Source organism: Crotalus tigris, unplaced genomic scaffold, assembly GCF_016545835.1.
Source record: "Crotalus tigris isolate CLP2741 ecotype Arizona unplaced genomic scaffold, ASM1654583v1 scf7180000019648.599848, whole genome shotgun sequence".
In the NCBI taxonomy this organism is placed as follows: domain Eukaryota; kingdom Metazoa; phylum Chordata; class Lepidosauria; order Squamata; family Viperidae; genus Crotalus; species Crotalus tigris.
The window spans coordinates 328,092-354,292 of NW_024097640.1; the positions used below are offsets into that span (position 1 = coordinate 328,092).

Below are 26,201 nucleotides of genomic sequence, written 5' to 3' on the forward strand. Positions count from 1 at the left end.
TTCATGTAACATCTTATGGATTTTTCAGATAGCTTCCTCTTTTGGGCCGAAGATCATGATAGATTAACATGAAACTCAAATTCTTCTATAACAGTGATGGTGAACCTTTTAGAGACCGAGTGCCCAAAAACTGGCCCCGCCCCTGCTCTGCCCCCACTCCACCCCCACTCCACCTCCCCCGCCCCACCTGCCTGCAGGGCCACTCACCGCCTCCAGGGCCCACCACAGATCTCCCAGGCAGCCCAGCAGCGCTATGGCGGTCACGCCTTCTGCCCGCGCCCTGCAGCATCAGCTGTGCACAATGGGGTGTGAGGGTAGAGTCTTGTCTACGCTGCCTGGCTGCCATGTCCTTGGCTGTGCTGCTCCACGTGGGCCACGCTCAGGGGTACTCTCCTTCAGGGGGGCTGCTGGAGAAGAGTGAGTCATGGGGGAGGTGAGGCTGGGGCAATGGCATGTGTGCCCACAGAGAGGGGTCCGAGTGCCGCCTCTGGCACCCATGCCATAGGTTCGCCACCACTGTCCCATAAACTAGGGGGATGAGTTTTATGCTTAGGATAAGACAGGCTAAAGACAGATTCCATAAGCAGCAGAAGCCAACCTTCACATGAATTATGAGAAATAAGTGAAAGAAAGATTAATAAAAATGGTTTCAGTGAAATCAACATATACAATGGGAACTTCCGGAAGACTTTGCTGTAGTTCTTGAGGGTTCTAAGCCATAAAATCAAAAAGTGAAGTGCTGGAGGGGAATATATTTTCCATCAAGAGACAGCCACAATATATTTGATAAACACAATTTTACTTTAAATTCTCCAGTGAAAAAAGACTGTTACTTTTTAAGCCATCTGCTTACTATTTAAAAGCACTAATAATTTTTTCTTGTAATTTGAAAATACATATTCATCAGTATGGCAGATCTTTAAAGTGGATTCTTGAACTTACATAAAAATGAGATAACATCTGGATCAGATGTCAATTCTATGAATTTTAGTTGTAATTCAGGAATGTTTACTACTATTACATACATAGTTAAATATGATTTTTAGGGGTGCTAGATTGGGGAAGACTAGTTTAGCATTATGATGACACAAACATTTATTGGCTGAAGATAAATAGTGTCATAACTGATTATTAGGTAATTTTGACACGAAAAGACTAGGTTTTTCCCCCTGCAGATGAAAACAAGCAGCATATTCCTATGCTGTTGTTTCTACCAACAATTCTAACTGAACTCATTTGTATGCAGTTTCACTTCCTTTTGTAAACTGCACAACCCCCTCTAATCTGTGAACAACACACTTTCCTCTGTAGTGTGTCTGCTTTTTATGATGTTTCCTGTTTTTCTTTGTAGTACATTTTTCAGTTCAAAAATAGAGTATTTCATTCAATTGTTCTTGTTCTTTCAGTTAGTCTGCATTCTTACTGATACTATGTGCCCTTTACGTTTTATTTTACTTTTGGAGGCATATTGATTGCTTTCCATATGATAGGCTATAATCCTTCTGTCAAAATAAATCAGATGACCTTATTATCATTAGACAAATATTAACTAGGGACAACATATTTTCGGAGTAATGCACTTGGCATCTGTGCTACTAATTTTCAGACTCACTTTTAAAATATTAACATCCACTTCCTGCTTCAATATTAGTAAGTTTTATGAGTAAGAACTGTATCACTCCAAGTCTAAGTTCCTTTTTCACTTCCTAGAATTTGTGGAGCCAGTTGCTTTGAACATCAACTTCGAAAATAAAAATACTGATTTAATTAATCATCAGAGATATAAAAATGCTCATTAAATAGATTAAATATCCATCTAGGCCAGCATCTTGGTTGCTATTGTATAGCCAACTTTATCTCTGGAAGCCTAAAGCCTGGACGTAGACATTTCCTCCAGTTGTTCTTAGCAGATGGTAATCAGAGAAAGCATGTGCCCTCCATCACTGGTTCCTTTCAGCCATTGAAACTATATTAGAACATAATGAACAAAAGATAGTAAAAACATGGGTTATAATGAAGAATCTCATCTGATCTCAATATCTCCAAATAACCAGAAATACATATTACATTAAGCCATAGTTTGCCTATCCCTGATTATTCAATAAATTATATTTGGGGAAGATCACATAGGATAGCTTCTGCAACACCAGTTAGTGAACTTAAAATTCACTATTACACAGCAATTCACAACATTACACAGTGAACTTAAAATGCAGTAAAAAATGGTAGAAGACAAGTTTTAATTCCTCAGAATGACAACTCATTGATGTTTTTAAGCAATCAGTATCTATTGCTAAATTTTATAGAATACAGTTAAACTATTCATCTATATCCTCTGAATAAATAAACTGCTCATGAAATCAATTGTGTCATGGATTAATTTGATCAGAGAGGCCAATGAGCCGAGGTGGCACAGCAGTTAGAGTGCAGTACTGCAGGCCACTTTAGCTGACTGTGTTCAGCAGGTCAGTGGTTCAAATCTCACCGGCTCAAGGTTGACTCAGCCTTCCATCCTTCCGGGGTAGGTAAAATGAGGACCCAGATTGTTGGGGGCAATGTAAATATATATATACATTGTTTACTGGTGTACGTCGCTTAGAGCAGCGGTTCTCAACGTTTGTGTGATGGCGACCCCCGTCACACAAACGTTATGGGCATGCGCGGCGCGGCGCGCATGGGGGCGCCCCCGCGCGTGGCACGCATGCGCGGCACCACCCCAGTGCGCGGTGAGCATGGGGGCGGGGCCCCACACGCGGTGCGCATGTGCGCCGCCGCCCCCTTACGTGCAGCGCGCATGCGCGGCACCACCCTGGAGGCGCGGCGCCGCCCCACGCGCGGCGTGCATGCGTGGCGCCGCCCCCAGAGGCGCGCCGCCGCCCCCACGCGCGGCGCGCGTGCGCGGCACCGCCCCCCGGAGGCGCAGCGCGCCCCCGGAGGCGACAAAATGGCGGATCGCCGCGTTTGGCGACCCCACAAAAGAGGTCGATCGACCCCAAATGGGATCGCGACCCATAGGTTGAGAACCGCTGGCTTAGAGAGTGCTTGCACTTAAAGCGGTATATAAGTCTCATAAATAAATAAATAAATAAATGTTTTCTATGAAGGGCCATATTCCTAATGAAACAAAGAATGGATGAAGAACCAAAATTGGTGAAATCATCCTATCTATTTTTTTAATATCCTTTGTAAAATGTAGAGAAGAAAGCAATTACATTTACCAGATATTTTCAAAATAGTTTGGAAACCACATGAAATTAGTTACAGAAGCCTTGATATAATCTGTAATAGGCAGAATGCTGCCACCTTACAACGACGGGCACACTGGTTAGAATGCAGAATTGCAGGGTAACTCTGCTCACTGCCAGGGAGGTGGCTGTAAAGCACTATGAAGCGGTATATAAGTCTAAATGCTATATTGCTATACACATGGAATTGCTATATACAAGAAAACCCCTCCACATGGGTACCACCTTGTCATGTTAAGGTTGAAAGCTATGATGAAGGTCTACCATCAAAAAGTATATCAGAAGAGTCCACCCAAGCTAGATAGGTCTCAACTGAAAAGCCAGACTAAGAGTATCCACAAACTCATTAATCATGATGAGACAACAGAAAAAGAATCCCATGTTAGATTGGTCATCACCAAGGTTTACAAGGACTGTGATAGTTGCTGTCCCTGGGCAATTGTTGAAAAGGATTACAGGATTGGAGAAAGACCTGGAGATCTACTCTGTAAAAACTCACCAATAAAATTCTATGAGAAGGGTCTCAAACATGTCAGATAGGGTGCCCCAAAATGGGACAACAGGAATCCCAATTGCTGAGGCAGCTAGTGGGATAAGCAAATGTCTGGTTGTACAGAGATATATCAAATAGCCGCACAGAAATATAGAGAGCAATGGCATAGAAAATGTAATTCATTTTAGACATGCATTATCTGGAAAATAAATAGTTATTTCGTTCCAGAAGAATGTTCCAAGCAGAAATAGTCTGTATAAGTGGTGTTTGTGGATAAGCTTGCGAAACCATACTAGAGAACATAAAATAATACTAATGAATGAATAATGTCCACCTTTAGTTCTTCAGTCTAATGATGGCATATTCTGTAAATTGTGTTTCTTCAGAGGGCTTGCTTCTCTGAAAAAGTTCTCCATGGCTTAATGTTGCATAAATAAGTGGGTCCTCTTTATATCGTGGTAGACCTTCATTGAACTTCATGGAACTTAGATCAGTTCTAGATGCCGTCTGGTAATTGTCTTGATTCCCAGTGGGAACTTGAAACAAGTAAGGCATGGAATCTTCATTAGAGATGGCTCCCTCATCTGAGATATGAGATGTGCTATCATTGCAGTGTTGGGTGTTCTTATAGCAAATGTAACAGTAACAAGAAATAGAGAATATAATAGATAAGCATAGTTAATTGTCAGCAAACAAAAGAGCAATAACAATTTGATGTTAATTTTAAACACTTCATAAAAAAGAATCTAGGAACAAAATTTCTATGGAACTGAACATCCTACTAAGGGAATGAATGAACATAAAAAATTGTTGAGAGTTCTCTTATTCTTTCCTTCTACCACCATCACTCCGTTTTTCTAATGTTAAAATTACAGGCAATCTGGTAACACAAATCTTTTTTATGCAGTTCTGTGTGATGTACTATGCACTGATGGCATGGTATAAACCATTAGAAAGATAATATTACTAAACTGTTTACTCAAAAGCTGAATCATCTTAAATTGTGCATGAATGGAAAAAAATCAATCATTGTACAAATGATAATGGTCTGGAAGTAAAGGCCTTTATCTTCACACTATATATATTTGGGGGAAGTAGAAAGAAATACAGGGATAAGAGAAGGAATATGTCAATTATGAAAATATGAATTAAATCCAAAAAGTGAAGACAGTGTGAAAAAGAAACTTAAGGTAACACCACTTTAACTCTCTTTCACATAAGAGGGAGGGAAGGGAAAACACTGTCTGATGTCTGTTACTGTAGTCTATAACAATAAAATAAAAATCCATGTTTTCTTTTGAAGCCTATTTCCTGACCTGGCCTACACTGAAAGGATGATATGAGAAGATTGTAAGAAGAAAAACATGATTATGTATATTAAGTATTTGGAAGAGAGACAGGAAAGTATGATATTCAATGAAATGTAGCAATGTGAGTGATTCATTTTTTTGCTCCAATTCATCAGCATTCTAAGACTAAATGAACAAGAGGTGTATTTTCCTGCTGATAACTCTCTATTACAGATAGTGTTGTTTAGCTACATCTGCAAGGGCACACATAGGGAAGGATGAGAATAAAAAAATAAAGATACGTTAATAACAAACATACCCTGTTATTTCCACTTTCTGGATTTTTTACTTTCTGTGTGTTTTTTACTGAGAAGGAAAAGACAGCATGTTGTTAAAATAACTATAATTGTTCATAAATATATTTTCTTATAAAGAAAAGCATCTCAGTATCTTTTAAAGTAAATCTAAATTGTTTCTGAAATAATTTTTTTTACTTCAAATCCCAATGTCCTTTTCTCTTCATAGAACAAGACATTAATATTTGAAATAAACAACCTTTACTTAAGAGTTTCATAAACATCAACTAAGTAGCCTAATTAATACTTCCAAAAGCATACAAAAGAAATTAAAAGATGACTTGAAAGCAAAAGGCAGAGACTGGAAAATCTCTGATTGTGGAACCAACTGAGAATTGAAAAAATGAAATTATTTCTATAACCAGTGCTTTTTTTCTAAAAAAAAAAAAAATGGTGCCGGAACTCACACACATCATACAACCCGCCTTGCCTACCCTACAAGGTTCCATCAAAAAATGGTGCCGGAACTTCGTTCTGGGCGTTCTATGAGAAAAAAAGCCCTCTATAACATACCTTGATGCCTCTTTGTGAAACACAGCCATCCAAAGCAGCCAACAATGAGGAACAGAGTACCGAGGGATGAAATCATAATCAACATCTTGTTCTTTTTAGGTTGTTTCTGATCTTCTGTAGTATTTGTACCATTTAGAAACACTGACGAGTTACTGTGATCTATACAGACAATGCATGTAAACTTTCATTAACATTCAAAGCAATAATAGCATAGTTTTGAATAAAGGCAATTTGTTGCTGCTTAGTTCAAAGAGGTTCCAGGAGGCACTATAGATATAATAGTATCAATAAATCTAAAAAGTCAGAAAAGTTACTTGAAGGAATAAATTGCAGGTTGAAAGAAAATGTGTCAGCACATTTCTTCGTGTTGGGGATGGGGTTTTATAAGTATTCCTCTTTACCAGCACTATTTGCTGTGTGAGAAGAAGTCTCCAAGTCTCCAAATAGATCTCTATTTCCCTGATCCAATTCAGTCTTCACAATTATTTTTAAGCTTTTACTAAAGAAATATTAAGATACCAGACTATATGTCTATGGAGATTCTCAATCAGACAGATCATGGCTGTCTCAAAGGTGCTTTTTCAAAAGGCAACTGGACTTTGTTTTTCCTTGAAGACTTTTTGTTTCTCATCCAAGAAGCTTTTTCAGTTCTTCAAACTGGATGAGAAGTGAAACATTTTCAAGGAAAAACAAAGCCCGTTGCCTTTTGAAAAAGCACTTTTGGGACACCAGCTATAGATAAACCCAAGTTTATGTCTTGTGGCAATTTGCAATGTGTTTGCTTGGCTCTAATGTTCAGTACTGTGTGAATACAGCTATGACGATTATTACTGTAACTTTTTAAGGCGCATTATAGTCTTCGAACATGGCCAATTATCACTAATATGTCATACTTTAATGTCCAAGTTCCTATAAATTTGGACTTGAAAGGAAAAACAGAAATGCTGAGTTCAATCAGAGAAGCAATTTGAAGGTTGAACACAAGGAATTGAAATTTAGGAACAAAACAGATGCTTGATGATGAATTGGATGATGCATTCAGCCATAAAATGTATTTCTGGATCCTTGTTTTCTTTTAAAATGAAATTATCAGCATATTAATCACAGCTGGCAAGGAGACTGTTTGAGATGTATAAAGCATTGGAGAGTTTATCTTTCCTGTGAACCATTGCCCTGTTAAACATCATATTTCTTACTAAATAACACAAGCATTTGGGAATACGAGAACTAGGTTGCTGTAGTGGTTAAAACACCAAGCTAGAAACTAGGATTCTGTGAATAGTCTGGCCCTAGGCATAAGGAGAATTGGATAATCTTGGGCAGGTCACTCTCTGTCAATCCTGGAAGAAGGCAATGGCAGACAACTTCCAAAATATTGCCAAGAAAACTGCAGAGACTTATTCAAGTGGTCACCAGAAGTCAATACTGACTTGAAGCTACAACACACACATACACACACTGAGAAAGAGAGACAGAGACAGAGAGTAGTCATCATTGTTGGAAGATGAAAAACAACAAATCAGCCTTTAAATTAAGCTCAGCAAATATATTTTTGACTATTACAGCAACTAAGTTGGAACTAATTTGTTCTGCTTTGCCCAGCAGTTCCAAAACATGAGAGCAGGTATTAGAAAGATCCTCTGACAATCCTAATAATTTAACGAAACGCATGCAGACTGCTATGGAAAAATGAACTTTTTCAAGTAGTCTGCTCCTAAACTGCAAGATTTTGTAAGTTATAGTTATCCCTCCAAATTGTGCCTGGAAGTGGACTGAATGAGGTTTTATGTTTTTTATAATTAGTCTCAATCAAGTCTTCTGGATCAGCTGAAATTTCCAGATATCTTTCAAAGGTAACTCAAATTAGGGTTCAAAATTACATAATTGGAGCATTTATTAGCCAAAACTAACATATCAAGGAACAGTAGTAATCTACTACTTTTTAACTGGTGAATACAGATTTGGCAATCTCAAAAACTGGACATTCATATTTAGGCCTATACCTAAATTGTGAACCAGAACGTGATCTCATCCTCAACAGAATAAATTTCTATTCCCTGAACATCTTGTTCGAAGAGTAGTTTTGTTTGTTTTATTTTAAGCTTAAATTTATTATCTTTACAGTATTTGATCTGTTAACTACATTAGTCACTTATTTAGAATGAGAACATAGATTTTTGAAAAAATAGATTTTTTTCAATATAGTATATAGATAATCACATTACTGAAGATAATGTTGATATTTTTTGAGCAAAATAACAAAAAAAGAGTCATTGGCTGATAATATCAGAAGATTGAATGAGCTATTACCGTATATGCCGCCGTATTAGGCGACCCGGAGTATAAGACGACTCCCGTCTTTATAGCCGGGCCGCACTCCTAGAACGTCGTCTTATACGCCGGAAACTACCAGTATTTCCGGCGTATAAGACGACTCGGCGTATAAGATGACCCCCATCTTTGGCGCCGATTTCAGCGCTCGCAGAAGTCGTCTTATACGCCGGCATTTACGGTAATATTTTAGTGTCTGTCTCTTCTCAATTTCCCAACTTCATAACTTGTCCTACTCCCAAGGCATTACGCTGAACTAAGTTGTGTGAGGATTGGTGGTTCAAGAGCTTTAAGTGATAAATTGGATAAATATTGCCCCAATACTTACCTTGAACAATTAATTCTATAACGTGACTCGTAAGTTTATTTTTTCTTACAATCGCTTCACAACGATATTGCCCACTGTCATTTTTACTAACTGATTGAAAATTCAAAACAAATTTCTTTTCACTTATCCAGTATTCTTTTTCAGGATACAAAATATGGAACTTCTTTTTGCTCTTGTTCCACATATACCAATTCATTTCAGGCTTTTTGTTGCAGTAGGTCACCGGGCACTCTAGAGTGGCTGAGTCACCAAGATTTTTATAGTATTTTGTACCTCTTTCAATAGTAATGGTGGTGCAGTTATCATGCTCAGAATCTGAGAGAGAAAAGCAAGATGGAAATTATGTTTTGCATAACTTATGTATCTCAGTAGTAGCAATGTACGCAATATGTAACAGATATCTTTTATCAATTTTTTTGTGGGGGATTTTTTTCCCTTTCACAGGTTAATTTTTTATAAGTCTTATTTAAATGTCATGAACACGTAAGCTTTTGAACATGAATGATAATAAACCTACGACTTCAGCAGCCAGCAAAGATATTTAGAATTATGCAAAGTTGTCTTGGGGTATTGGCTTTGGGACTACTAGTTTGTTCCCAATAAAAAGTGCTACCACCATAGAATGGTCAGAAACAGAATGCCAGGTAGGGGAGTGAGAAGTCCAAAGGATATCACGTTAAGGACTCAAAGTTTATGAACAGTCTTCTTGATAGATAAACCAAACAGCCCCATCATTTAAATATTAGTAAGGGACAAATATGAGTAGCACAATACTGAGAAAAAAAATAATCTTCCCTTTTCAGGGCTTTGAAATATATATTGTAAGCTCTCCCCTTCCCATTTCAATTCCTTATATGTCAGGGGTGTCAAACTCAATTTCATTGTGGGCCGCATCAGCATTGCAGTTGTCCTCGGGGGGCTGGGTGTGGCCAGGGTGGGCACAGCCTACTGGGTGGGTGTAGCTGGAGTGGGTGTGGCCTACTGGGTGGGCATGGCCAGCTCTACATTATTCGCATCAAAGGTGCTTGTGGGGGCCTGGGCAGGAGTGGGACAGATCTAAGGGTGGGACCAGGGCAAGCGCCAAGGCATGGTCCACTGGAAGAGTCTCACTGTATCTCTCAGGCCATGCAAGGGGGGCTGGATGGTGCCGTGGGTTTCCCAGAGCCCTGGGCATCAGAGGTCAAATGCCCAACCTGGCCCTCAAGCACCTGCAGCACAAAGCCCAGCCCTACTACCCCAAGGGGGTGCCCAGCTGCACTTAACTCCTCCTCAAGGCTGCTGCTGCTGTGCTTGCTCTCCTTAGCTAGGTTGCTCATGATGGGTATGAGGGCAAAGTCAGAGGGAGGCCCACTCCCTCTCCATGGGACGAGACCCGGCTTTGTATCCAATAGGATGGGAGGATAGGATGGGAGACCCCCAGGATACGCCAGGAGGATGGGGCAAGGGGATGGTGAAAGGGCAGCAGGGCAGGACTAAGGCAGGACTTCCCTCAGACCCTCTCTCTCCTTCCTTCCTTCCTTCCCTCTCTCCCTCCTTCCTTCCTTCCTAAGAATAGAGTGGTGGGAAAATATCTAAGATGAGGGAGGGAGAAAAACAGGCAAGAAACACAGCTGGGGAGGTGTTACCCTTCATGAGGAATGAAGAAATGCACTATCGACTGGAAGTGGCCAGCACATGGCCCTTGCCTATTTCACATATCTGGTTGGCTTTGGGGGAGGGGATGCCATGAGCAACGTGAGAGTCAATGTTACCTGCGCAATGCTGCCCAGCCCCCAGCCTGCCAAGTTTCGGCAGGCAGCGGGTGCTTTCCTCATAGCGCCGAGAGGCTGAGCCAGGCAGTACGAAGCTCGCCAGCTTTGCACCTTGCTGCCTGCTGAAACTGGGCAGGCTGGGGGCTGAGCAGTGGCACAATTCTTTTTGAATTTGTGCTGCCTGGCTCAGCTCTTGGCGCTGTGAGGAGAGCGCCCACTCCCTGCTGAAACCCCTCCCCCAGAACCCATCAAGCCGGATATGTGAAGTAGATGAGGGCCATTTGCTGGCCACTTCCAGGCGATAGTGCATTTCTTCATTCCTCACAAAGGGTGACAACTCCCCAACATGTGCCTAGGGGGCAGGGCCAATGCAGCAGGGGCCAGTCCCTTGCTGTTTCCAGATGGCCTTGTGGAGCTAAGACTGAATGTGTTTCAACATAGATGGCCACCATAAAATTGTACATTGGCTCCCAGGTGGCCTGGGTCGGGGCCAAGGCAGCGGGGGCCATTCCCTCACTGTTTCCAGGATGGCTTCGTGGGCCACATGAAACCACATTGTGGGCTGCATCTGGCCCCCAGGCCTTGTGTTTGATATGTCTGTTATATGTAGTGTGTCAACTCATTTGAAAGAACCTTTGTTCTTTTCACGTGGACAAGAAAAACAGAAGTTAAAGGAGAAGTGGCAGTCCATAAAGAACCACATTTAAAGGGGAAGCAAAACTCCTTTGATCAAGTTAGACAAAACATTCAAGTAAAGCCAGGAATTCTCGAACTCTTTTGTATACAGTTCCTTACAATGGTAAATGATAAATGTATTTGTCGACTTTTTTTATCAGAATTCAGATTCTCACAAGACTCAGCCATGGTGGATTAACCTTTGAATACTCTCTGCCCAAGAACCAGATCCAGAGGTCCACATTGCCTGGCGGTTAGCAGGGTGTGCATCTGGAGATGGTGAAGACAGACTGGTGGGGTAAATCCATATGGAAAGCAACAGAAGCTGATATAAAAAAATATCTGGAACCTGGCACTCTGCTATGCCAATAAAGCAACAATTCAAAAGACCCAGTTTGGTACAGTGGTTAAGGTGCTGGCCTAGAAACCAGGAGATTATGAGTTCTAGTCTTGCCTTAGGCTGGGTAGTTTTGGGCCAATCACTCATTCTCAGCCCAATCATCCTCAAAGGGTTGTTGTTCAGGGGGAATAGGAAGAAGGAGTATTAGGTATGTTGTCCACCTTGAATTATATACTAAAAAGTGGGATAAAATCTAATAATTATTATTTTGTCATTAAAAATTCTCTACCTACATCCTCCTTGGCTTCCAATTTGCATCTCATCCCAGACCAGCCATCTGGTTTTATAACCATGCCCAAATTTGCTCAAGAAGTTTTGGATTTCCAGGCTAAGTCAAGATTAAGGCAACCATAATAAAATTTTAAAAACAATGCAAGTTGAAATCACCATAGATGGCACTATCATTCCCTTTGACACTCTATTCCAAATTCCCACATGTTTGGAAAAAGGTGTAAACTAAGGTTCTGCAAAATATCCCCAAGTGGTTTTCACAGTGAATGTTGATGGGCACAAAGCAATATGAAACTTAAATCTATAAACTTGTTTTTCATAATATACATTTCATGTTTGCTTTGATCATTTCTATTTTTGTAGTATATACATGTGCATGTATGAATACACACAGACACTGCAATACACACATTTTTGCATTTTTGAAAAAAATATATAAACATTTACTGTTTTTGCACATTTCATAAATTAAACTCCAAATTGCTTTTTTTATCATGTTAAAATGTGTTAAACATTTACAAGTGTTTACATACAAGTGCACTTGTATGTAGTTAAATTAAAACAAGTAGGCTGCGCAAACCTGCTAGGAAGCTACATTCTAATCAGCTGGACTTAGCTTGAGAAAATATACATATAATTGTGTATCTATACTATTCAAACACATAAACACAGGGAGTAGAACTGAAAAACCTCTATTGATTTTTGTCCTGCATAAATTAATAACTTGGTCATAAATATGTTTTACAGAATTAGAGCTTTAATAAGATATGGATGAAGAGTACCAAGCTCATATCTTGTTTCATATATTCATCTAAAAAGAGCTATAGTTTTCCACAGCATCTAGAAAGAGGATTCATGCACATATTGCTATTACTCTGAAGAAGATTGTTCTCAGTTGTGTCTCTTACCGTATGTCAGTGAGTTGTCCATCATCAGCATCAACAAGAGAAGCAGTAGTACAAAGTTGCCTATGTACATGGCCTGGAGTTATCCTCACTTCAAGGTCATTGTGAAAATGGAAGGGAATCTGTGGAACAGAAATATTTTCTTTTGTACCATTGGACATTCTTAAATCATCTTTGAGTACTCACAAACAGCGAGATCAAGAGAAGTGAAAGAAGGGAGGGAGTGGAAAAGAGGTTTATCTCACAAAAAGCAGATTTTTTTTTCAGCCCAGATCTTCCTGCAGTAGAATTGCTGCTCTTGGTTTCCAAACACAACCGTACTCTTTTGTGTTATCTTTTAGCATCTTTTCCACCTTGTGAGAGGAACCACTGCAGAATAAAAGGAAGCAAACCCAAATCAAAGTGGTATCAGTGTAGTTTCAGATAACTGTTTAAGGATATTTTAAAATGCAAAGCTAAAATGGTTTAAAAAATTGCTGCAATACTTTGCTCAGATGCATCGTATTTGTTAAAACTTCATTTCAGTAGGTTCAACATAAATTGTGCTGGTCAATGTCAACAAAATTGCAGCTAAAAGGGAAGCTCTGAAAAACAAGGCAGGAACATTAGGATCTTCCAAACCCTCCATTAAAACCAAACGAGTGAGAATTGGGCATGTTTGGTGATCCAGAAATATTGACCAACATTAGTAAGAGAGAAAATGTTTATACATTTGATAGAATACCTAAACAGATTGGGCGATGAAATTAATTTTTAATGCTATTCTGTTATTCTGCTTGAAAATGTATTAACATACCACCTGGTTCACACATTGTATAAACCTATTATTATTTTAATCATGGTTTATTAAACAAAACACAATGGATATGAAAACCTACAAACCATGGTTTAGAAATCACATTATGTTCATATTGCATGAACCTTATAGGCCATAGAGAGCAAATACAAAGGTTCAACAGGATTTAATAAGACAAATCTCTTATGAAATATTCTTAAATAATGTTCCTTTTGGTCTTCTCAATACCCTTTCTGAAGTTTTGGGAACTGCAATCCTGAAACATTTGGAAGGTACAAACCTAACTACTATTAATAAGAGTTAAAATTTTACAACTGTACTGTTGCTCAAGAATCAATATGTGTCCATGTTCTTTAATATATTAGAGGAAGTTTTGGAAACTTGCACAGAAAAAGAGAAAATTGACGAAGGAAATATGTGTCCACAGACAATCCTGATCTTTTAATCACAGTTGAGGTTCAGAAGAATTGTATCAAGATTATGGTAAGCAAAAAGGAGACTTTCAAACAGAACGAGCAAACTTTTCTGAGCATTGTATTCAAAGTTTGTGGTTTCATGATTGAAAAAAATAATAAGAAAATGAGACGTGATCAGTTAGAAAATATTTCTGTTGGGTTTTTCCAGACAACTAAACTTATTTTCCAAAACATCTGAATTCAGCATGCCAAATCAAATATGAAATAAACATGGGCTGGACTGACTACTTCAAGATCTATTCAGATACCAGGATGCTATTAATAAGATCTTTCCAAATCTAACATCACAAGGAACTGTCAGCCAGCTGTTCCTTACCCTTTCTGACCTATAGTTGAATTCAGATTGTGGTCAGCAATCAGTACTTACTTCCTGGCCATTAATGGGATATGTGATTCTACCTTTGCTGTTCCATGCTTAAACACACATCTCTTTCCCCTCTTCAGAAAACTAAAATAATAGCTGTTGCTTTGCTTGTCATGATGGCAGACCTTCACTGTCTTTCAAACTACTGATGCTGGCATGCTGATAATTGTGCATTCAGGCTCTTTTACCTTAATTATACCAACATGTTGCTAGGAGCCGTACAATACTGCAAGTCAGAAATTCGCCAAATGAGGACACAGATATATCAAGCACAAGGCAGTAGCACATTGTTTCACTGCCTTGAAACAAAGGTTCCATGCCCATGAATATAATGTCACTTGTACAGGAATCAATTAAAACAATTTGTAATTGCAAGCCTCTACTGCACCATTAGTCATTTCATTGATTTACTGCATCAGTATTCCCACATGGAAGGCCCTCAGTTAGAAGAAGGGCCAAAGATAAAAGAAAAAAAAAGCCTTATTGTTATGTCCTGAGCCTGTGCAAGCAGGCTCGGGGCATTGCAAACGGTCCCGGACAGGTGCAAGTTGCCCAGGACCAGACAGGCTGTCGCCAGTACTTGTGCGCATGCGCAAGTGCTGGCGCGCCAAAAGTTGCAGATTGACCCGGGAATGGCCTATATAAGAGGCCAAGAGTTTTGGGCGTTGCCGGCGTCTTCCAACTGTAAGCTGAACTAAGAATAAAGAAGTCTTGAGAACTACAACTGCTTCTCGTGTCTTGCCATTTCGCGAAGGATGCAACACTGGCGACGAAGGTGGGATGCCTTACATCAATCGAAAAGGTGTAAGCTTACCCAAGTGAGTCCTGAGTGGCAGGAACGGCGTTGACTCGGCAGCTACCCGCCAATCCAGCGTGCATTCGGGGGTAGGCTGGCAGATAGACCCTTCCTTTTACAAAATGGCAAAAATTGGAAGGCTTTCGGAATTCGACGTCTCACATCCAGAGAGGTGGGAGTCCTACGTAGCCAGGGTGGAAAATTACCTCAAGGTAAATCAAGTACGGGAAGATAGTTTAAAGGCTGCCACCATGCTGTGCGTTTGCGGTCAAGACGCATTCAAAATCGCTGAGAACCTTGCAGAACCTGTCCCTCTAGAGTCTGTCAGCTACGCAGATCTAAAAAAGCTACTGAAGGAGCACTTCCAGCCCAAGATTCCATCATCGCGTGGTGCCACATCTTCGAGCAGAGGGATCAACGACCCGGAGAATCGGCCAAGGAGTACATCGCCACGTTGAGGAAAGCCGCCAAACATTGCGAGTTCAAAGACCTTGAAGAATGACTGAGGGACAGATTTGTATGCGGTCTAAGGCATAGAGAGTTACAACAGAGACTTTTTGCCAAGGAGGACTTGTCATTCCAAGATGCCTTGAGAGAGGTCACCGCAGAAGAAGCAGTGGGCGGCGCCATCAAGAACATGCGGCCGATCAGAAACAGTCCAGATGCTGGGTCCATGCACCAGGAAGAAGTCCAAAGGAACTCTGAGGAGGATCCTGACAAGGAAGTGGACCGTCTCCACCCCACAAAGGAAGGGAAACAAAAAGGAAGCTCTTCAGCTCTCCCCAAGTGCATCGGTTGTGGAGGTCGCCACAAGAGAACCGACTGCAAGTTCCACTCCGCTATCTGCAGGGCGTGCGGAAAACAAGGACACATTGCAGCTGTGTGCCTGGGCCGTCAGAAGGTACAACCTCAGGAAGAATTGCGCCTGAAAGGTACCAGGGTTCCCAGCCAAAACAGGGTGGGGTTTTGCGCTTCGCGAAGAAGCATCTATAGGACAGGCACACACAAGCCCATTAAGAAAAAGCTGTCACTTAAGGTGAAGCTACAAGGGGTTCCATTGGCTATGGAACTGGATACGGGGTCTGCACTTTCAATCATTTCCATGCAAACGTTTAGGAAGATTTGTTCCGGTAGTGGAACTCAGGCCAAGCTGAGGCCTTCTGACATTGTGTTAACAGACTTTCAAAACTCCAGAGTGTGTGTTAAGGGGGAGGCCACCCTTAACGTACAGTATAAGGATTTTGAAGGTCCACTAGATCTAATAGTAGTAGGGGGTGAACGAACGAGTCTCATAGGACTCGATTGGTTTGAGGCCTTGGGAATACACGTCACAGGGCTCAATAGTCTGCAAACACTTGACCTACAAGAAGTCTGCAAAGAATTTGCAGATGTGTTCAGCCCCCAGCTGGGCACATACAAAGGACCCCCTGTGTCATTAAAACTAGACCCCACTGTCACTCCCATTAGAATTAAAGCAAGAAGGGTCCCTTTTGCTTTAAAAAGTAAAATTGACACTGAGTTGGACAAACTGATTCAGCAAGGAGTTCTAGAACCTGTTGACTCCAGTCCCTGGGAAACCCCCATTGTCACGCCTCTCAAGGCAAATGGGGACATTCGCATCTGTGCTGATTACAAATGCACTCTGAATAAGGCATTGCAGCAACATGCCTATCCTGTTCCTGTGGTCAGTCATATTCTGGCCTCCCTCAAGGGGGGGCGCGTTTTTGCAAAGCTTGACCTAGCTCAGGCATATCAACAGCTGCCTGTTGATGATGATACTGCTGTAGCGCAGACCATTGTGACCCACAGAGGGGCCTTCAAGGTGAAGAGGCTACAATTTGGAGTAAATGTCGCTCCTGGAATTTTCCAAAGAGTAATGGAAAACACACTACGGGGTATACCAGGGGTTTGCCCCTATTTTGATGATGTCTTAATTGCAGGAGATTCTACACACAATTTAGCTGAGAGATTAAGGGCTGTCCTGTTAAGGTTCAGGAAAACGGGCCTCAAGCTTAAGAAGGACAAATGTAAAATTGGGGCGCCTTCTACTGATTTTCTGGGATTCAAAATTGATGCTACTGGGATTCACCCTGCTGAATCCAAACTGAAAGCTATTATGCATGCTCCCAGGCCAAAGTCTAAGGCCGAACTACAGGCTTTCCTGGGCCTTCTGAATTTCTACAATTCCTTTCTTCCACATAAGGCTAGTGTAGCTGAGCCTCTTCACAGGCTATTAGATAAACAGGCAGTGTGGCAGTGGTCACAAAAACATGAGGCAAGTTTCAATGAGGTCAAGGCCTTACTCACTTCTAACAGTGTACTCGCACATTTCAATGAATCCCTTCCTGTGTGCATCGCTTGTGATGCTTCTCCTTATGGGGTAGGAGCTGTACTAAGCCACCTCAGGGCAGATGGAACTCAGGTTCCTGTTGCATACTACTCCAGAACCTTGTCTGTTGCTGAGCGTAATTATGCTCAAATAGACAGGGAGGCTTTAGCTATGGTTGCTGGAATTAAAAAATTCCATGATTTTTTATATGGCAGGCATTTCACGGTCTTCACTGACCATAAGCCTTTGTTGGGACTGTTGACCACACATAAGCAAACTCCCCAAATCATCTCCCCCAGAATGCTAAGATGGTCTATCTTTCTTTCTGCCTATGATTTCTCCCTACTTCATAAACCTGGGAAGGAAATGGGCCATGCTGATGGCCTCAGTAGGTTACCCCTGCCGGTAATAGAAGCTGACCCTGCTCCAGCTATCAATCTTCTCTCCATTCAGGCCTTGCCCGAGTCTCCTTTGAATGCCAGAGATGTAGCCGCTGAATCAGGCACAGATCACACACTTTCACGTGTCCTTTCTTGGGTTTTATCTGGATGGCCAGAGAGCTGTCCTGGCACTGAGTTTCAGAGTTTCTGGTCTAAAAGAAACGAGTTGTCCACCTTCCAGGGTTGTCTGCTTTGGGGAAGCAGAGTTGTCATCCCTACCTCAATGAGGACTAGGGTCTTAGGTTCCCTCCACGAGGGTCATCCTGGCATTGTACGAATGAAGGCGCTTGCGCGCAGCCATTTGTGGTGGCCTGGGTTAGATAGAGACATTGAAGCTAAGGTGCACGCATGCCACCTTTGCCAACGCTCGCGCCCCGAAATGCCACAAGCTCCTGTACATAGATGGGAGGAAACACAGTCTCCATGGTCTAGGGTGCACATTGACTACGCTGGGCCCTTTCAGGGTCAATTCTTCTTGGTCCTAGTTGACAGCCATTCAAAATGGCTTGAGGTTGTACCTGTATCTTCCACCACCGCTGCAAAGACTATTCAAGTACTGAGGGGGATTTTTGCTGCACACGGGCTTCCAGATGTCCTCGTGTCTGACAATGGCCCTCAATTCACTTCTTCCGAATTCCAAGCTTTCTTACAGGCTAACATGATTCGTCATGCTACCTCTGCACCTTTCCACCCATCCACCAACGGTATGGCTGAATGCATGGTTCGCATCACCAAGGACGCCTTGAAGAAAATTACCTACGGAGACTGGCATCACAGGTTGGCTGACTTCCTCCTTTCTTATCGCACTACACCGTCCACTTCTACGGGGAGGAGCCCAGCTGAACTTCGTTGGGGGTGCAAACTGACTACCAAGCTTGACCGGTTGCATCCGGATAGACTGCCTTCTTCTTACACACGCCCCAGGGCACCTAGACAACTCCTTGTGGGTGCCGCGGTTTGGACTCGTAATTACGGGCCTGGTCATTCATGGGTCCCCGCTTCTATATCCAGGGTCACAGGTCCTCTGTCTTACAAGGTGTCCCTGGACAACGGTCGTGTCCTGCGTCGACACATCGACCAACTTCGCCCTAGACGGGGCCTTCCCGCTGAGACTCCTGGGTCTTTTCCAGGGGGGAGGGGGACCCCTTTGGGCAAGGGGAAGGGCATGGGTTGCTGTCCATTATCAATGAGGAAGCCACAAACGGCTCATCTCAAGATTCCGCGAGTGCTCCAAACAGGAATTCAAGGAGCCCAACTAGATACCAGGCATCAACGCCTACTCCAGCCAGGGAGTCACCCCGGGGGCATAATCACTACTCACCCGCATCACACAGTACTCCAGTCAGGGAAGATACCCGGGGGCATCCCAATAAACCATTTCCCGCAAGAGAGCTGGCACACACTCCTTCTAGTTGGCCCGACACTACCCCTGTCCCTAGAAGGGGGCAAACATATAGGGAGGTGGTCGAGGAACCAAATCCCGACTACAACACCTCTGACTTCACTCAGGGGACAACTGAGTTTTGGGACAGTACTGAAAACCCCACAAGCCTGGGGACAGAATGGAAACCAGGGGACAGACAACCTCCTGACAGGTCTTGGATGGACCTTGGAGGTTCTACAGAATCGCCCAACAGTGACAGTCACTTAGAGGGGCCAGAGAGCCTGCAGCAAGGCAGGACAACCAGGTTAAACAAAGAAAGAAGCCCTGGCCTGACGAGCCTGGTGGGCAAGCAAGCAGGACAGGCATTGGAGCACAGTCCTTGGGAACCACCAAGGCAAAACAAGGGGGACAGGCACGCATCACCCCTCAGTCAAGGGGTACTTGGCAGGTACCCAGAAGTTAGGAGGTCACAGAGAGCCAGGAAATCTCCTAAGTATTTAGAAGATTTTGTAACTCTATTGGCAAAACAGAGTTAACAGAGGGAACAGAACACTTAGACTAATGGAAGCAAAGTAATACCTGGCATTGTAGTATGGCACTGCACTCGCAATGGGTTATGTGTTACTATGGCATGGTTAATAGTTTTAACCCAGGGGGAAGGGGTGTTATGTCCTGAGCCTGTGCAAGCAGGCTCGGGGCATTGCAAACGGTCCCAGACAGATGCAAGTTGCCCGGGACCAGACAGGCTGTCGCCAGTACTTGTGCGCATGCGCAAGTGCTGGCGCGCTAAAAGTTGCAGATTGACCCGGGAATGGCCTATATAAGAGGCCAAGAGTTTTGGGCGTTGCCGGCGTCTTCCAACTGTAAGCTGAACTAAGAATAAAGAAGTCTTGAGAACTACAACTGCTTCTCGTGTCTTGCCATTTCGCGAAGGACGCAACACTTATGTCTTCTAAATATTTTTTTCTCTAGATGGTATCACTTTTTCCAATAAAAATCTCAACACTAATTTGATTAAAGATCCCCAAAATGAAAGTTCTGAGTTCTTCATTTTGTAGATTTTCAAGAAGAGACTGGAAAACATCTGCTCGTGGATAGTTTAAGGCAGAGGTCACCAACCTTTCTCAGTTGGTGGACTGGAGGTAAAGGAAGAGGAAAACATTTTACATGTGCACATACACATGTGTGATGCAAATGGGGCAGGTCTAGTACCCATGTGATAATCACTAGTCCTGCCCCATTCTTGCATGGTGCAGAGCTGTTTCTGCGCTCTGTGGTGCGGTGGTGCCTGTTTTTGCGGCCCGTAGCATGGCAGTGTCCCATTTTCATGCCCCAAAGCATGATGGCTTCCTGTTTTTGCGCCCCATGGCAGTGTCCCATTTTCGCACCCTGCAGTGTAGCAGCGGTCCATTTTCACGCCCCACGGCACAGCAACATCCTGAGTGGGGTGTGTGTGCACACGTGCGTGCACTGGCCAGCCTGTCCTGTGGCCCAGTGGCCAGCAGGCCACACCCACTACTGGCCTGTGGCCCAGAGGTTGGGGATCCCTGGTTTAAGGAATGTTCCTGTACATTATAGCGGGTTGGCATAGATGATTCTCTTCCAACTTTACAATCTTAAGATTCTATTACTACAAATAAAACCTGTCTGCAATGGCATTATGAGAATGGCAAATCTGACATAATCAGCTACTGAAAAAGTTTTTTTCATCCTTAACTCTAAATGTATACCTACATATGAAGCTGTTGAGATGTCTTGCCTTCGTCAAAGGATGAAAGTGAAAAGGCAACTATGAGGGGAAGAAAAAAAAAACTATTCCAAAACCGAAAGAATAGATGCTCTTCTTTGGTATTTTTATGTATTTTGTCAATTATAGACAAGAGTAATTTATGTACTACAGAAATCCTTTTATTCTTGTCTATTATTAAAAAAATCTTCTCTAGGAATAGCAAATGGTTATAGTCTCTCTGTATATTGAGAGTAAAACGCTGAAGTTAGAAACCATAGAAATGACAGGAAAGAATACAGGGATAGAACATGGATGAAGGCAAAGGATCAAATTCTCATTTGCATTTTTTAAAAATAGAATTAAGAGGAGGCTTCCTATTATCATATTTGGTGGTCATGCAGAGAGATAAAAGCATTTTGGATCAAAATATGGTGGAATATCCAGAGAATTTTTAGAAGGAGGGTAAAATTTACTCCGCAATTATTTTTGTTAGGTATTGTTACAGATTGTGATACAAAGGAGGTTGTATTGATGTTAAATTTGATTACAGCCGCTAGGCTGTTAGTAGGACAATATTGGAAGAAGGAATCTTTGCCTACATTGCAGGAATGGTTTCTTAAAGTAGCTTATCTGGCGGAAATGGCAAAGATTTCGGCTTTCTTAAAGCAACAAACGCAAGAGAAGTTTCTTGCTGTTTGGGATAAATGGATAAAATTTATACAATTTAGATTGGGTATACAAAAATATTATATAGTTTTTTCATAAGTTTTATTTTCATATATATTATAGATAATCTTTTTATATATATAAATATAAAGTTCTTAATTTAATTTTTATTTTTACTTCTTAAGCCTATATTCTGCTCTGGGAAGCTCAGGGGGGGGGAAGGGAGGGGGGGGTTTTGGGAGGGGTGGGGGGTTTTTTTTTTATATATATGTATTGTTTAGTTTTATTTTTTTGTATATGTTGTCTCTTGTTTTGTATTCCTTTTTCTTTTTTGTAAAATTTATAAAACTTTTAATAAAAAAAAAAAAAAATAGAATTAAGAAACTGCTGCTGCTACACAACCTGCATTGGTTGCCAGTCGGTCCCCAGTTGCAATTCAAGATGTGGTTATTAATTATAAAGTCCTGCTTTGCATAGGGCCCTGCTATCTGAAGGGCAACAGTCTCCTCAGGGGAACTGACAAGTGATGTAAACTATTGTCAATAAAACCAATATTACTTTAAAGCAGGGGTAGTCAACCTTGCCTCTTTTATGACTCGTGGACTTCAACTCCCAGAATTCCTGAGCCAGCTATGCTGAGCCAGCTATGCTGGCTATGCTGGCTTAGGAATTCTGGGAGCTGAAGTCCACGAGTCATAAAAGAGCCAAGGTTAACTACCCCTGCAATTGAAAACATTTCTAGCAGCCTTTACTATATGGGGATAATGCGTAGTAAGAAAAAAAAATCCACCTGAGATTCTGGGATGAGCTACGGACATACTCTTTTCATGCTAATGGTGTAATATTACAAGAGATAAGTTGGCCTTTCAAATAATTTCATACTGGTAAGACATTTATAATTTTTTTTAAAAAGCAATAAAATAAAGACATTTGTTGCAAAACGCCGCCATCTATAGGCAGTTAGTTATAATTTCATTCATTTCAAAAAACAGATTTCTTCTGTCCGAACTATGCAATAGGACAGTGTTTCCCAAACGTGACAATTTTAAGGCATGAGGACTTCAACTCCCAGAATTCCACAGCCAGCAATGCTGGCTGTGGAATTCTGGGAGTTGAAGTCCACATGCCTTAAAATTGTCAAGTTTGGGAAACACTGCAGTAGGAGGACTGCAAACTGTAAAATGCAGTGTGAAATTTTCTGTGCTTTTTATTAAAATCCCTAGGCTAAAAATTGCAGTTTAATGCTAGATGGTGGTCTGAAAGAATTTGGTCTCAGGGAATTTGAAATTTATTGATTTTTTGAACATATGAGAAGCATCCAAAACTGCTATTCTTGGCAAATCTTAAATTGTGGAGTAATTACAGGAATGTGCCAGTGATCTCTATTTCATGAATTCTCTCAGATATCATTGTGTTCAGGGAGAACAAACTACTTTCAAGTTCAGAGGAAACAGAGGGAACTACTTTCCTTTGGCTCTGCTTGTACATACTGCAAGAAATTTCATGGCATCATCTGGGAAAAAAAGGTAATATCCTCAAATCAGTACTGTTTTTATGAGGAAGAATCCTTGTTTGCCAAACATAATATCGCTTCTGTTTAATCTTGTAACATTTGGTCTAGGAAGGAGGCAATGGCAAACCACTTCTGAAAAACCTTGCCAAGAAAATTGCAGGGATTTGGCTAGGCCAGGGGTAGGCAACCTTGGCTCTTTTATGACTCGTGGACTTCAACTCCCAGAATTCCTGAGCCAGCTACACTGAGCCATGCTGGCTCAGGAATTCTGGGAGTTGAAGTCCACGAGTCATAAAAGAGCCAAGATTGCCTACCCCTGGGCTAGGCCATCTTGGAGACATGCACACAACTGAGCAGAAGAAAAAATGGCTACTAATTAACCATCTTCAGAGAAACAATTTTAAAAAAGAACTTAATGTTGGGCTTTATGTTAGGAATTCTGTGTTCATCTGTACTTCTTTTTGAGGCTCCCAATCTGCCTTAGACCAATCACTAACTTTCAGTCTAATATTGTAAAATAAAATTTGCAGAGCACTGGGATGGAATAATCCATATATATTTCCCTGAACTGTTTTTGAAGGAAGAGCAATGTTAAAATACAACTCAGGGTAGCATCATTATATTCAACAATTTAACCAACTTTTTCCTTATATAACGAAGCAAAGCAATTAATTATATTAAGACATCCATTCAAATCTCCACACAGCAACAGAAGAGAGAGAAAAATCATTAGTACTCCGATGCTTCTAAATATAACATTTTGCTTCAAGTGGTCATTACTTTAAAATGTTTTATTCTATAAAGTTAACACAGAGCATTAAAAACATAGTGACAATGAATACTCAACATGCATGAGCAAACCCAAAAACAAATCAAACAAAAAAATTCACCCTAGCGGCAAGATGGAATAGTAAAAAAAGGGTAGCAAGATTATCCATATGATCCATATTATTATTATATTATAATTATGTTCCTAATTTTGTTCAAAGGAAAAAAAATGTTCCCAGGGAGACACAGAATCAAATTAAGAATTTAACAGCTAAATTTTGTATGGTTGCAACTGATTAACTCTCAAAAATATATGTGTTAAAAATGTTGAATGTTGTAAGAACATTAGCTAGAAAAAAAAGATGTTTTGCTTTCTATAATAAACTAGACTGATTGGGCAAAACTTTTTTTCAATCCAGTATTAAGATTGAAAGCTGACATTAGAAATTAGGCTTGAGCATTTGTTGAGTTCAGTTTTTTAAAACATAGCAAGATAGGCATCAAATATTTGAAGAACAATTCCGAAACAGTTCACATTTATGTGAAGGAAGCTCATCTAAGTTTATTGAAGTTTAATACTCATTAGACTTGTACTTTTTTGCCTGTACTTAAATTCTATTGAAATTAATGTGAAAAGCAAGCAATGACCAAGCCCTACTGATTTTCTGGGAATAAAGCTAAGTCTACATTCAACAGACCATTATTAGTATCTTCATTTGCTCACTTAGGATATTTTGAATGCCATGTATTCTGATTATGATGTTGCTTCATTCAATGTATTTTCAAACACCCTAACATTTGTCTTTCCTGCACAGATGTGCACATATGCACACACTTCAGCTGTAAAAAAAAACCCATATACAAGCTTGTCTTAAACACATACTAAACCACCATAAAGAAATGATGGATTGCCAGAGACAGTCTTATGCCTATTAATTACATTTATGTGGCCTGATGTTATGCAATTATTTGGAAATACATTTCATAGAAAATCTAACACAAGTTACTTTCAAGTACTCAAGCAGAAGACTGCACCCTTGGCCTTTTCTGTCCATATAGTTGATCAGTAAATCTATGTAACAATATTATATTAGCTGACTGTGTTCAGCAGGTCAGCGGTTCAAATCTCACCGGCTCAAGGTTGACTCAGCCTTCCATCCTTCCGGGGTAGGTAAAATGAGGACCCAGATTGTTGGGGGCAATGTAAATATATATATACATTGTTTACTGGTGTACACCGCTTAGAGAGTGCTTGCACTTAAAGCGGTATATAAGTCTCATAAATAAATAAATAATAAATAAATTACCTTGACTGGATAGCATTACTGATTTCCTTGTTCACTATATGCACAAAGTTTATTAAAATAATAAAGTAGGTGCAAGCAAAGTCTCAATTATTTGCTTCTCTGGATCTCATTTTTGACAAAAGTTTCATTTTGCACATTTAAAATGGTGATTTTTTAAAAAAAGGTGTCAACCCTCTTGTCATGATTTTTACTATTCATATAGATTAAAAGACAATTTTACTTTTTTTCCCTATTAGGCTGCAGTCTTTTCACACTTATATAATGTACCATGGAATAAGTTATAAATCATTTTGTGGTAAGCCATTTGAGAAGCTTGGGAAGATACATGGATCACCATTCTGCACGTTAGTTGGAAGAGTGAAAAGAAAATATACAAACACAAAAGGCTTCTGCTGGTGTGTCCTTATTAATATACAAGATTGCAAATGGGAGTAGCAAAGTAGCAGAATGATATAATCTTATGAAATTTAAAACATGCATTTTCCATTGCTTTACATATAGGGCCTGTACTCTGTTACTAAACTTCATAAGAACACATTTATGAATGAGGCAGACAAGAAATACACATCTATTAATGATAATGCATTACAGTCCTCTATTTAAACTAACACATGTGTTAAGTTTCATTTGATAAGCAAAGAAAAATCTCTACAAAATATCAGATACTCAAGTCTGCAAAACAAAAACAAAATCCTACATATTGTTTAGATAGCACTCTGTTTAGATAAAAAGTATGACATTTCCCTAATTTTAATTTATTATAATGTGCTTAATTTGTAGGAAGAGGCACTCACCTAATACTAAATTCTGCAATAACAGGCCTGTTTATAAAATTGAAATGCACTCCTGCAAATTAATATAGTTATGGGCATGTTTTAAAACTCAACAAGTAGTCTTGGGAATTCAAAAAATAACATTTAGCGGGCCTTGTTTATGCTATCATATGACTTATGTGTACTAGTGCTTTGTTCCAGAAATTATTCTCCAGGTACAACTAATTAAATTAAGGGTCACTAATGTTCAGCTAAGGAAGAAAAAAATCTCATTTTTTCTCAAGCTTTAATGGGCAATTTTAAGAAATTTTACATTTTGCAAAATTTAGAGTAACTTGACAAG

The 26,201-nt window shown here is 40.7% G+C and overlaps 1 protein-coding gene across 1 annotated transcript; it reads right to left on the reverse strand.

Moving 5' to 3' along the window:
* Positions 1–737: 737 nt before the first annotated feature.
* On the reverse strand, positions 738–12,886 carry BTLA (B and T lymphocyte associated). The gene is made up of 7 exons (XM_039364080.1): positions 12,763–12,886; positions 12,521–12,639; positions 8,556–8,870; positions 5,897–6,055; positions 5,347–5,393; positions 4,073–4,362; positions 738–1,966 (listed from the first exon to the last, which is right to left on the reverse strand). Exons 2-6 carry the CDS (start codon positions 12,588–12,590, stop codon positions 4,075–4,077), a joined length of 879 nt encoding a protein of 292 aa, XP_039220014.1. The 5' UTR covers positions 12,591–12,639; positions 12,763–12,886; the 3' UTR covers positions 738–1,966; positions 4,073–4,074.
* Positions 12,887–26,201: the final 13,315 nt, after the last annotated feature.